At 41.1% G+C, this 13,208-nt stretch overlaps 1 protein-coding gene across 1 annotated transcript in view; it reads left to right on the top strand.

The window, feature by feature from the left end:
- Window positions 1-13,208, top strand: part of BIRC6 (baculoviral IAP repeat containing 6) — a 306,648-nt gene that overhangs the window by 96,154 nt on the left and 197,286 nt on the right. The window contains 4 exon segments of the mRNA XM_034764920.1: window positions 1,504-1,631; window positions 2,240-2,371; window positions 5,158-5,373; window positions 12,680-12,863. Of these exon segments, the coding sequence (XP_034620811.1) occupies window positions 1,504-1,631; window positions 2,240-2,371; window positions 5,158-5,373; window positions 12,680-12,863 (660 nt within the window).

The raw sequence follows: 13,208 nt of genomic DNA, 5'->3' as shown, positions 1-13,208 counted from the left end.
GGGATTTATTTATTTATTAGCCTTTTGGTTCTTGAGCCATTTATGAATTACATTTTCAAACTTTTTCACAACCATGATGGGTATAAACTTGTTTAAAAAAAAAAAAAAAAAAAATTGAGATTCTCACATTATCCCATGATACCAGGAGCTGGAGCTTTAAGAAACACAAAATATTTTGAGACTGTCAGTAGTATTGCGAGAGTTGGCAACACAGTTAAACCGAAAAAAGGACAGGAGACACTGGATATGGTTTAATTAGGCTGCAACTTTATTATTAGATGTCTGGGACTACCTGGCAGATAAGTGTACAAGTAACTCCATGATCATTTCAATGTCTACCCAGGGGCTTCTGCCAGCCCCCCTTTTTCCATCCTGGTCCCCAGCCAACTGATTACTGGGACTCGATCATATCCCTTCCCCATCCCTCAAATAGGTTATAAAGGAAAGGGGGGGTTGACTCCCTGCCATGCCAGTCATAGGACCCCTGTTCCGCTCCTTTAACAAACACCTCCTTTAAGTCCTTTACCAAGCCATTTATCTGGTCACTGTATCCCTTCCCTATGGAGTACCTGCACTGGACATCCACCCCACATTCTAGATTATGATGTCACAATTCATTACTTAACTCCCTTCCCTGCTCACCATAATAAAGCCTCCCCAAACCTGTTGTGGGGAAAGCAAAAACCACATCACATCATCTTGGTCAATCTGGTGGTGAGGGAAAATTCCTTCCTAGCCCCCCGAGACAAGAGTGGCTAGTGCAATGCCCACAATGGGTCCAGACCAAACTTAATATTTTGCCATTTCCAAGGGGAAGGAGTGTGAGTGCTGCTCTGCCTGGTCCAGAGAAAAGGGACTTTTCCTGCCAGGCTTGCTCTTGGTCAATGCTCCGGCCCTTTCAGTCCCTGGGGGATGAGTCAACATTATCATGCTAACCCACTCTACATTTTCAGCAGCTTCTGTGCCTCTCTCTCTCACTACCACCTGTAAAGTGCTATACTCCTTCCCCCAGCAAGCTGGACAATGGTGCCCGTACTTAAGGTGTGGTGCGGTCAACTTGACGTTTGTGTGACTGTGTTTGTAGGTAACGTGCGAGGAGAATGGTGTGTTTGAGTAAGTGTATTTCAATTTCTAGCTTAGTTGTGGGTGGGGGTTTTTTGGGTTGTGGTGTGTTTTTTGTTGTTTTGTTTTGTTTTTAAGTGTCATCTTTCAAGGGGAGAAATGTGAGTGATAAGTATTCAAATTATGGTGCTTTTGGTTTGTATGAGTTGAACTAGTCTTGTTTGTTCTTTTCATACTTCAGAACTTGAAAATAGTAAATGCAAAATTGTACTGTTTACCTTTTCAAGCTATACAGTAATGCTGCCACCTAAAGTGAGGATTGCATGACAGTTTAGTAGAAGCCTTAAATGAGTTTATAGAATGACGACTTCTTATTGCTCTCAACTATTTTAGGAACTGTTAAAAGTGAGCCTCAAATATTGATATGTTTCTTTCCTTTAGGCAACCAGTGGAGTTTTATTAATAATAGCCTACATACCCAGAGCCTGAGCAGATCTTCTAAAGGCAACAGTAGCCTAGATAGATTGTACTCCAGAAAGATCAGAAAGCAACTTGTTCATCATAAACAGGTAACTTTCAGTGTGTACTGGCACTTTTAATGTAAGATACTTGAGCAATGTACTTTATTTCTTAAAATTCCAGCTTTGGGCATGGAGCTCATTCAATCTTGCTTTTGCAGAGGCCTGGTTCTGTAGTTAAAAGCTGTCTCTCTCTCTTGACATGCATCTCAAACTGCAGGGCATGGGATCTGCTGAAATCATTCTAGTCTTGTGGAGCGTATTGTTATACTTCCCTGTGGTCCATATTTGATAGTAAAACTTTTACATTTTTGGTGAATCAACAAACGTCTGAGTGCAAGCTTCTAGAGGCTGACCAGCTATAATTCAACAGTATATCATTTTTAAGACTGTGTTCACTTTTAAATGCACCTGTACAGGTTTTGTGACCCTGTGTTCATATCTAAAAATTCTCTTAAAATATTGGTGGTTCTTAAACCTAATCTGCTCTGACTCTGCTGGCAGCCCATTGAAGTTGTATAATTCAGGGTTGTACAAAAACTAAACTTAAAAAGGCTCAAATTGCAATTTGAATTGAAGTTTACTATCATATGAAAATACTGATCCTTTTCGCATCTTATTGCTTATTTTTTGTTTTTCCTATTAACATTTTCTTTTAGCAACTTAACTTATTAAAAGCAAAACAGAAGGCTTTGGTGGAACAGATGGAAAAAGAGAAAATACAAAGCAACAAAGGATCATCATACAAACTTTTAGTAGAACAGGCAAAACTAAAGCAGGCTACTTCAAAGGTATGATGTTCTGAAACTGCAGTTCACTTGTTGTCTTTTGTGTGAAAAGACCTGTTCCTGCAAAATCATTTTTGTCCTGGGTTGACTTTATACAAAAAAAAGTGTTTCATTCTGGCTCTTATCAAGGCTGTTCTGTTTGCCGAATTCAGCAGCCATCTGTAAATGTCTGGCTTGGGAAAAATGTTTTAGTTGATTCTGCTACAGGCACCTTTTAGTTGATTATAGCCAAAATCACCAATAACCTAGAAGCGTTTGTAGTGTCAAACTAATCTATAAATCACAGTAAACACCTGACAGCACTTGTCTATAAAGAACTGAAAATGTGCTTTATATGGCTAACTTATGAGTGTGATTTTTTTTTTTTAAAGGAAATTGTCTTGGGTGAGTAGCTAAAAAGTAAGCATGCCAATCCTTCTCCTCCCAAAGCAAACAAATGCTGTATTGAAAACACTTGCTCTTATTTTTAGAAAGTTGAGCTTTCCACAAGCATGGTGGCAACATATAAATCCTACCTTGTTGTTATGAGCTCTGGATTCTGGGGATGAAAACAAACCCAGGCATGCTCGGAGAACAATCTAGTAAACTTCAGTGCCTTGTCTGCCAACAGAAATGGATCAGGCAGTATGGACATTCCTTTGAGCATAAAACAAGTAGACCAGTGGCACCTTAAAGACTAACAGATTTTAAGGTGCCACCGGACTCCTTATTGTTTTTGTGGATACAGACTAACACAGCTACCCCCAATACTTAAGACAAGTAGGACTCACTTCATAGATACCAGACTTGAGTATCCATTTAGATTTTTACCTTTGGAAAACTTTAGGCTTTGGAAATCTTGTTACCTATCAGGACTTCTGAAAGCCTTTAAGGTATCGTAGATGCATATAGGTTATAAAAGAGAAATAAATAAGCATGTCATTTTATAATTACCATGGGAAAAAATAGAGTTAAAGAAACACCAGCAAATTTTACCAAGCACTGCATTTTCACTAACACTCCTCTTTGTCATGAGTTTCACTTTCCTGCTCTTTCTGCTATATTCTTGAGTTGTCACTTCAGTGAAATAGACTCTTCTGCAGCAGCAACAATAAACCACTTCCCACCTTGCAGTGGTTAGCATGTAGTCACTTTTCCCTTGCACAGTAATAGAAGGGCCAGAAAGATTTTGCAGTTGGAACAGAAGGAACTCCATAGGTGATCAGGGGAGGGGAATCGTAGGCCTGCTAGCGAATACTTACAGAGGCTGAAGGGACTCAGCCATTGATCCAACTGTAAAGCAGGTAAGTGAACTGGTTGGCCAATCCTGGAATTGAAGACTCAACAGTGGAGTGCAGCAGGTTTTATAAGTCAGTGGCACAGTTTTAAATACCTGCACTGCCCCACTGGCTGAAATATGCTGTTGGTTAAAGCTGTATGGGATTCACTTTACAGCAATCCTGCTTGTATTGAAAATAATAGGTTGCATTAAAACCTTCCACATTTAATATGATCTATTGTATGTACATACCATGTATGTGATAAATTACATTTTATGCAATTTTGATCACATCACCTGTTATCAGTGCCATCTTCCAGCATTCCAAACTTGGGAGTAGCTTCAAACAGCTGCCATATTTTTTAAAAAATAAACAAACAAACAAAAAAAAACCTGTCCAGGCAAAGGTTTCCTTCTGTCCCCACTTCACAAAAAAACAAAAACAAAAAAAAACCCTGCAGCCAAATGACAGTGACCCTTGCTCACTCTGAAAAAGATGGGGGGGGGGGGAGCGGGTGGTGCTGTTAAAATAATACAGGATTCTGCCCAAACAGTGACGAATTGAAAGTATCCAACTTGCAATTTATTAGTACTAGAAATAACAACTGCAGACTATTGATTACCATATAATCAATCCCAAAGGGAGAGGCAGGAATTAAGCAATGGAAGAGTGGTCGACGGGGTGTACAAAGTGTGTGACACAAGGCTTATATGGTGTAACAAAGAATCCTTGATTGTACATGTCAAGAAATAATGTCTGTATGTTTTCATATAGCTTGAGTCTTAAGTATTTTGTGTGCCACCAGCGTGCATATGTTTACTTCTCTTTGTGCAGGGTAGTTGAGGCCCTGTATATCTGCAGTTCCAATTCTTTAGCCACTAGGAAAGAACTGAGAAGTCAGTATTCTTGATGGGCCATACATTTTAGTTATAATTTACTACTGTGTTGGAATACAATGCTTTTGAATTTATGGTAACTAAGGATCTATGAACAGATGTAGGAATATGAAAAAATTGTATCAATTAAGAGTCAAGTTTCTAAAACCAGTTTTTTCTGTAAAGTAAGTATACAGAATACACAATGGTGTTGAGAAATCTATCAAACTCTAGAATATCTTTGAGGATGTGAGTATGACTATAGTCTTAGTCATTGCATGGTTCTGGTTAGGCTGAAACTATAGCGAAAGGAACTGAACCCACGGTAGTTTAATATTATATTACTAAATTCAATCTAAATAAATTTTTAAAAAGCTACTCCGTAGTATGAAAGTTGATTGACCTTTGTGTAAGATGAACTGCATTACACACTTATGGCTTTGTTACTTGAAAGCAATGCAACCAACCCAAATTTATGTCATGTTCCCATGTAATCTTAATATAGGCCCAATATGAGAGTGTGGGACTCTCCATTATTATTAAAAAGTTCTAGAGGCACTGTTACATTTTTCCAACTCTTGATATGCTTACATGGAGAAAATAGGCAGTTTAGTTTAAAAATTTAACACTTGTTTTATATTTTGTAATTATGCAGCATTTCAAGGATTTAATACGCTTACGTCGGACTGCAGAGTGGCCTCGTTCTACTTTAGACACAGAAGTATCGACGACAAAGGAAACGCCAGAAATTGAGCCACTTCCATTTACTTTGGCACATGAACGTTGTATCTCAGTAGTGCAGAAGCTGGCGCTCTTTCTTTTGTCAATGGACTTCACTTGCCATGCAGATCTACTGCTGTTTGTTTGTAAGGTAAACAGAATGCTACAAAAGTAGGCAGTGGGGTTGTTAAAGTGAAGTTCATTTTTATCAAGAATTATCCTAAAGTATGTGGTCTTTCAGCATAGTATTGATGAAAATATCTGTCAGATGCTACTTTTGCCTTTTCTTGAGGATACATTAAAAATACTTAAATTAATGAATTTGTAATGATCCCTAATAGTCTCAGGTTCCCATGTTTTCCAGTATTTGAAAATTACGTAATGGAATTATGCTTGCAAAGTATCTCCTACAGAGCACCATTTTAAAAGATACTTTTACATTAATACAGTTTAGCTAGAACAAATTGAGAAGGGAAACCTGAGAAGGGAATATTTCATCTACTTATTTTAGCTCTACATAACTTTATTGTTCGTATGAACAAAGTATACCATTTGTAAAGGAGAAAGCTATTGGTTTTTTTTTTTCAAACCGTATTATTAAATACACATAACTAGTACATTCACAACTAGTAACACTATTACAGTAAGTTTATATCCTATTTTCCTTTAAAATAACCTACTTTAGAGCACTGTCACTCAGTCATGTTTTGGCTTAAAATAAAGATTTTTGTATAAAGAACATGCTCGTTTAATTTTAACTGCAGACAAAAGTAACCAGGAACCTTTGAGGCTTTCAGATGCCTCGTTTTAGCTCTTGTTAAGCATATTGTTTCAGTTTTACACCCAAAACTTGGATGCAATCTATTGCATCTGTTTGTGGTTGTTCCTTGAGGGTTTCTGAAACTTTTTTAGAACTACGTAATTACAACTTTCCACCGTTTGGAAACATTTGGACTGCACCTCAGTTTGTTCAGATACCAGATCCAGTTTAGTTTTGTCCACAGGCTCCAGGTCTTGACCAGGCTCTTTCCGTTCTTGTGTTGGATTCTCTTCCAGCAGATGTGCAAAGAGAATAGCAATCCAGTGCTCCTGTCTCATTGTGATCCTAATCTTTTTCAAATCTGGTTTTAGAGTAGTAGTAAGCAAAATATTTCTTCTTTTCCCCCAACTCAAGAAAATTGAAATATCTGGGGCTTTGTTTCTTGAAAGGGATTACCTGCCAAGCCCATTCTTTGTTTCCTTCTCCTTCATTATCATGGAGAGGCCAAATGGAGGAAGCCAAAGAGCCAGAAGCCCTTCTCAAGAGCCATAGAAGGAGAGCTCTGCTGTGACTGCGCCAGCCCATGCACCACCTTCTCTGCAATGAAAAGGGGCTCAGTCAATACAGCTTGTAGGTGGCCCCCAACTATCCTTCCTACCAGCAGCCAAAGTCCCCTAGTTGCCTCTACAAGGACAGGTCAGTCCTTCAGATCATGAGATTCAGCAAACTGATGTACCTTCCCCAAACATGGACTCCTCATGGATAAATCAAGAACCTGAGGTGGAGTTTTGATGTTAAATGTAATTGGCAGAGCCCTGGTCTCTTCTTTCTCCACTTAAGAGGAGCATCTGTGCTGCTTTTGGAATGTTCACCTGTATTTTCTCTTCAGCTGACTTTCAGAGGATGAGGAATGGGGGGATTCAGGGTTCCTATACCTACACAGGCTAAGAGCCAAAAGGACACAGCAGACAAGAAGAAGCTGGTCCCTGTAGGACCAGTTTTCCATTAAAAGGCAAAAGAAACTCATAAGGCACAGAAAAAAGCCCCAAACTGCTCCAGACCCTAACCTCCTTTCCAGGAGCTTTATCTTAACACTTAACAGAGGAAGTGTTGGTTTTGGATCATAACCCTGGGCCAAAGAAACAGAAGTATTTTCATGCAGGCATATTTGAATCTCTGGGGAAGGTGGTGGTAGTGGCCACCAGAGAGCTCCAGGCAAACCGAGGCTGTACCGGCTAAAGCCAAGGAGAATAACTCCCATCAAAAACTAAGGATTTGCTTTCTCTTTCTATTTCTTCTTCAAAGAAACCACTAGAAAAGTGGGACAATTCTTGCAGAGAGCACTGTTGGCAAGTTCTGAAGATGTACAGAGTCATAGAGCCACCAGAGATTCTCTCCCTTCTCCCCCCTACCCCCCCATCTGTAAGACTGATGAAGCAGAGGCATCCATGGCAATTCCTATTGAGGATTATTTCTTTCAATGAGACCCCTTGGGCATAAAGATAAAAGCCACCCTTAAGATTTTGAAAAAATCTTCAGCAGCTCTTGGAGCCTCACTGGCAACCATGTACTTTGCCATAACCATAATGTCCTGGTGCAACAACCTAGAAAGTCATGCCCCTCAGGACAACAATGAAGTCAAATCAATGCCAAAAGAATCTAACCACAACATTTGTAACATTATGAATCTGTGGACTCAGTGGGTGTGACAGTAAGAACCGGCTAACTCGGAGACCAAATGCATCCCTGTTTCTCAGGATTGTTAAAAGGATAAACTTCAATTTCCAAATTGGGTATAGGAATATATAAAGGCTAAGTGACTTTCCAAATGAAAGAAGGGAGTTTTTGTTAGAGATGGGTATTTATTCCAAATCTCTTTAGGCCTGATCTTGAACCTAAAATTTAGGATGATCTAGCTACATTGCTCAGGGCTGTGACAAATTTACTGCCTCTCAGAGAAGTGGATTACTTACATTGACCAACAGAAAAATCCTTTCCATCAATGTAGGAAGCCATCTACACTGAGGCTACAGCGGCACAGCTGCAGCGCCATAGCTGTGTTGCTGTTGTAGTGTAGATATGTCCTTAAACTCAGTGCTGTAGCACAAGGCCATTCTTCCTTCTATTGCTGGGGTAAGAACTAGACTTGGGGCGCTACAGGGAAGCCTAGATTAGGTAATAGGGCCAAACCCTAGTGTGAACAGTTAGAGTAACGCCAGTCAGGTGTGTTTTCATCCAGAAATAGACATATGGACAGAAGGGGCACTGTAACGCTTTTTTCTCCAGCACCAGTAATCTTATTGAGCATGGCTTATTTGTATCCAACCATATCATCAGCCAAAGATGGGACCCAGTGACCTAAGCATTAAAGAGGCAATGGTTAGATTGCCTGGACCCACTCTTTCAAATCACAGAAGGTGTCACCGAGCCGCTAGTTCTCATGAGATATATAAATTGAGTCCCATGCTATTTACTAGACTCCAGTTTTTACATGAGAACCAGACACTTGGGAAAAAGTGTTCTACCTGAATAATTCAATGCCCTAGCCCAGGGGTAGGCAACCTATGGCACGTGTGCCGAAGGCGGCATGCAAGCTGATTTTCAGTGGCACTCACACTGCCTGGGTCCTGGCCCACCGCTCCAGGGGCTCTGCATTTTAATTTAATTTTAAATGAAGTCTTTTAAACATTTTTAAAAAACCTTGTTTGCATACAACAACAGTTTAGTTATATATTTATAGTCTTATAGAAAGAGATCTTCTAAAAATGTTAAAATGTATTACTGGCACGCAAAACCTTAAATTAGAGTGAATAAATGAAGACTCGGCACACCACTTCCGAAAGGTTGCCGACCCCTGCTCTAGCCATTATGCAATAATGATCTTAACCAGCCAAAGCACTCCAAACACAACTAAATACAGGGTTTTGCCTGCACTCATTTTTGGTGGTGACATAGGATCCCAAACTATTCTTTCCAAGTTAAACTCCCCTTTCTATTCTACTTAGGAGAGAGTTCTCCTGACATGTTGTCCAAATCTTCAATGTGCTCTGGAGAGATTATGGTATAACTAGATGTTCATAAAGCTCTAAAGTTGTATATTAAGTGTTGCATAGAAAAATGATTAAAAGAATATTTAGATTGCAAAGTCAAGCACTTAAAAATTAGGGAATCACTGATCTAGGAGGCTATGTTAAGGATTCACAGGCAACTGTAGTGTACGTTCATTATGAAAGTCTTTAATTACAGGTTCACATACTATTTTTTCCACAGGACTTCTGACTCTTTCATTGGCCAAATAATAATACTCTTACAATTAAGCCATATTTGGGTGGATTTTCATATGTCAGCACAAGGCACGTCTTTGATGGGATCCCCTGGCAAACTTCAATCCTTTCTTCAAAGCCTGGAGGTGCTACAATTGTTTCATTGAGCAGCTTTAAGAATTTAACACTGAAAAACATTTTTCACTAACCTTTTTCTCATAAATGGCCCAACAGCTTTTTTTGAAATTTTCTTAAAACTCAATCTGGCATTGACCATTTTATTCCAAACTTTTAGTTTGACAAAGTTATAAGCAATGGAAAACAGGGTGTCTATTGTAAAGAAAGTAGCAGGCAACTTAACTATGGGTAGTTCTGCTAGCTCTGCCTATAATATGTATGCAGTGTTGTTGTAGTCATGTTGGTTCTAGGATATTAGAGAATTTGGTCCAATAAAAGATATTTCATAGAATCCTAGAAGATCAGGGTTGGAAGAGACCTCAGGAGGTCATCTAGTCCAACCCCTTGCTTGAAAGCAGGACCAACCCTGACTAAATCATCTCAGCCACGGCTTTGTCAAGCTGGGCCTTAAACACCTCTAAGGATGGAGATTCAACCACCTCCCTAGGTATCCCATTCTCATGCTTCACCACCCTCCTAGTGAAATGGTTTTTCCTAATATCCAACCTAGACCTCCCCCACTGCAACTTGAGACCATTGTTCCTTGTTCTGTCTTCTGCCACCACTGAGAACAGCCTAGCTCCATCTTTGGAACCCCCCTTCAGGAAGTTAAAGGCTGCTATCAAATGCCCCTTCACTCTTCTTTTCTGCAAACTACATAAGCCCAGTTCCCTCAACCTCTCCTCCTAAGTCATGTGCCCCAGACCCCTAATCATTTTTGTTGCCCTCCACTGGACTCTTTCTAATTTGTCCACATCCTTTCTGTAGTGGGGGGCCTGAAACTGGATGCAATACTCCAGATGTCACCTCACCAGTGCCAAATAGAAGGAAATAATCACTTTCCTCGATCTTCTGTCAGTGCTCCTACTAATGCAGCCCAGTATGCCATTAGCCTTTTTGGCAACAAGGGCACGCTGTTGACTCGTATCCAGCTTCTCAACCACTGTAATCCCCAGGTCCTTTTCTGCAGAACTGCCACTTAGCCAGTTGGTCCCCAGCCTGTAGCAGTGCATGGGATTCTTCCATCCTAAGTGCAGGACTCTGCACTTGTTGAACCTCATCTGATTTCTTTTGGCCCAATCCTCCAATTTGTCTAAGTCACTCTGGACCCTATCCCTACCCTCCAGCTTATCTACCTCTCCCCCCAATGTAGTGTCATCTGCGAACTTCCTGAGGTGCAATCCATTCCATCATCCAGATCATTAATGAAGATATTGAACAAAACCAGCACCAGGGCCGACCCCTAAGATACGCCGCTTGATACCGGCTGCCAACTAGACATCGAGCTGTTGATCACTACCCATTAGCCTGATGATCTAGCTATCTTTCTATCCACCTTGTAGTCCATTCATCCAATCCATACTTCTTTAACTTGATGGGAAGAATACTATGTGAGACCGTATCTAAAGCTTTGCTAAAGTCAAGATGTATCACGTCCACTGCTTTCCCCATATCCACAGAGCCAGTTATCTCATCATAGAAGGCAATCAGGTTGGTCAGGCATGACTTGCCCTTGGTGAATCCATGTTGACTGTTCCTGATCACCTTCCTCTCCTCCAAGTACTACAAAATTGATTCCTTGAGGACCTGCTTCATGATTTTTCCAGGGACTGAAGTGAGGCTGACTGGCATGTAGTTCCCCGATCCTCCTCCTTTCCTCACCCACCTTGTCAGCCTATAATATAGCATGCAGATACCACTCATTTACCTTTTCTGTCTTGTTACATCCAAAATGGCCAGGTCCATAAAGCCTTAAAGTAGCTGTTGCTGCTGAGATGGTTACATACTAATTTGCCTAGTGTCTCAGGAAATCACTTAGTGAGTGAATCAGGACTCAGTACTGTGTGCTTTGTGACATTTTGTAGACAGAAAAGACCTTTGTTACCTGAGGAATGTGGCAGAGCAGCATCATGGCTACCCTTCATTATACTTATGAGCTTCTGCAAAGCAGGTTTCCGTTTCTCTTAAGACGGGTCCAAAGTTAGAAGGTGGTTCTCATGTGGTTGTCAATAAACTTCGTAAAATACCAAGCATTTTCTTTATATGGATGGAATTTAAATTTCTGTAGTATTCTATTTGAATATAAAAGACAATTATTCTACTTTAGCCTTTCCTTCCCTATGTTTATTTATTCCAGGGGTCGGCAACTTCTGGCATGCGGACCGGGCTGGTTTGCTGTCCCAGGCCAATGGGGGCTGCAGGAAGTGGTGCGGGGCCGAGGGATGTGCTGGCCACGGCTTCCCACTGCCCTCATTGGCCTGGAGCGGCGAACCGCGGCCAATGGGAGCCGCTATCGGCCGAACCTGTCGATGCGGCAAGTAAACAAACTGGCCCGGCCCGCCAGGGTGCCACATGCTAGATGTTGCGGACCTCTGATGTATTCACTACTTTGCATTCATTAGAGATTGTGGGGGATGTTGCGTGCTAGAATTGAAAATTTTCTTACTCAATTACATCTAAATCTATCTTTTTCCATAGAGAAATACTACTTTGTTACATTCACATCTGCAAGGAATCTTTGAAATCTTTTCCCATAAACAAGCCTCTTCCCCCAGCCTACTGCACTTGAAATTTTTTTTGAATTTCTTGTACTATGGCTTCTTCTGGGTCCATGTCTGAACTTAAAACACATTTGAATACTGTTAAATAATACTGAGTGGTTCCATAAAACTTTGGACATACTCGCCTGGTTTGAAAGTATAAGGTGCATGGCCACACTCTGGAGCCACTTGAACAAGTCTGAACTTCTTCTGGCACTTGTGGGAATGAAGGCATTAGCACAAATGCATCTAATTCAGGTGAAAGGAAATCATTAAACAACAAATTTTCCTTTCTGTAGCATCTATTTTTAGTACCTCACACGTACATGCCTTTCATCTAACATCCTGTGAGATAAGTACTGATATATAAACCCATTGTATTAATGGGTAAACGCAGTCGTCAGTGGGGAACTGTCTTTCCAGAACTATTCAACATAGTTCACCCTGTGTGTTGGAAATGGTGGTGAAAGTGAAGGACTACTAAATCTGTTGCATCAAACAATAAAATGGAAATGAGTGGGATAAATAAAGTGGGGTGATATGCGATATAGAGTTTATTGCCACTTTTCTGGGCATACTCATTATTTGAGACTTAGTTACTCATGACTGTCATCCCGAACTTTAAACAAATTCAATTTTGTTCGGGTGTTGTCTGCATGTTTGTTTTATTTTTTTGGAAAATCAGTTAAATTGTATATTTCTGAAATTCTTTTACAGGTTCTTGCTAGAATTGCAAATGCTACAAGACCAACAATTCATTTGTGTGAGATTGTGAATGAAACTCAACTAGAAAGGCTATTGCTGCTTTTGGTTGGGACTGACTTCAATAGAGGAGATATCTCTTGGGGAGGAGCATGGGCTCAGTATTCTCTGAGTTGTATGCTGCAAGATATTCTAGCAGGTTTGTTAAAATTCATTTTTTTTTCCCCTGGCTCCACCCCAACCCCGCCCTAACTCCGCCCCCTCCTTCCTCCCACTCCCAGCCACGCGAAAAGGGCTGCCCGAGCGCTACCGGCTTCACGGTTTGCCGGGCAGCCCCCAGGCCCTGCGCCCCCGGCCGGTGCTTCCCCAGCGCAGCTGGAGCCCGGGAGGGGAAGCGCCCAGCCGGGGGCGCAGGGTCTGGAGGCTGCCCGGCAAACCGTGAAGCCGGTAGCACTTGGGCTTCGGGCAGCCCCTATGCCTCCGGACCCTGCGCCCCCGGCCGGGCACTTCCCCTCCCGGGCTCCGGCGGCGCAGGGTCCGGAGG

This window comes from Trachemys scripta, chromosome 3 (genome assembly GCF_013100865.1).
Source record: "Trachemys scripta elegans isolate TJP31775 chromosome 3, CAS_Tse_1.0, whole genome shotgun sequence".
Lineage (NCBI taxonomy): Eukaryota > Metazoa > Chordata > Testudines > Emydidae > Trachemys > Trachemys scripta.
Note: the sequence above shows the minus strand (reverse complement) of the source record. Positions and strands in the feature narration are given on the sequence as shown.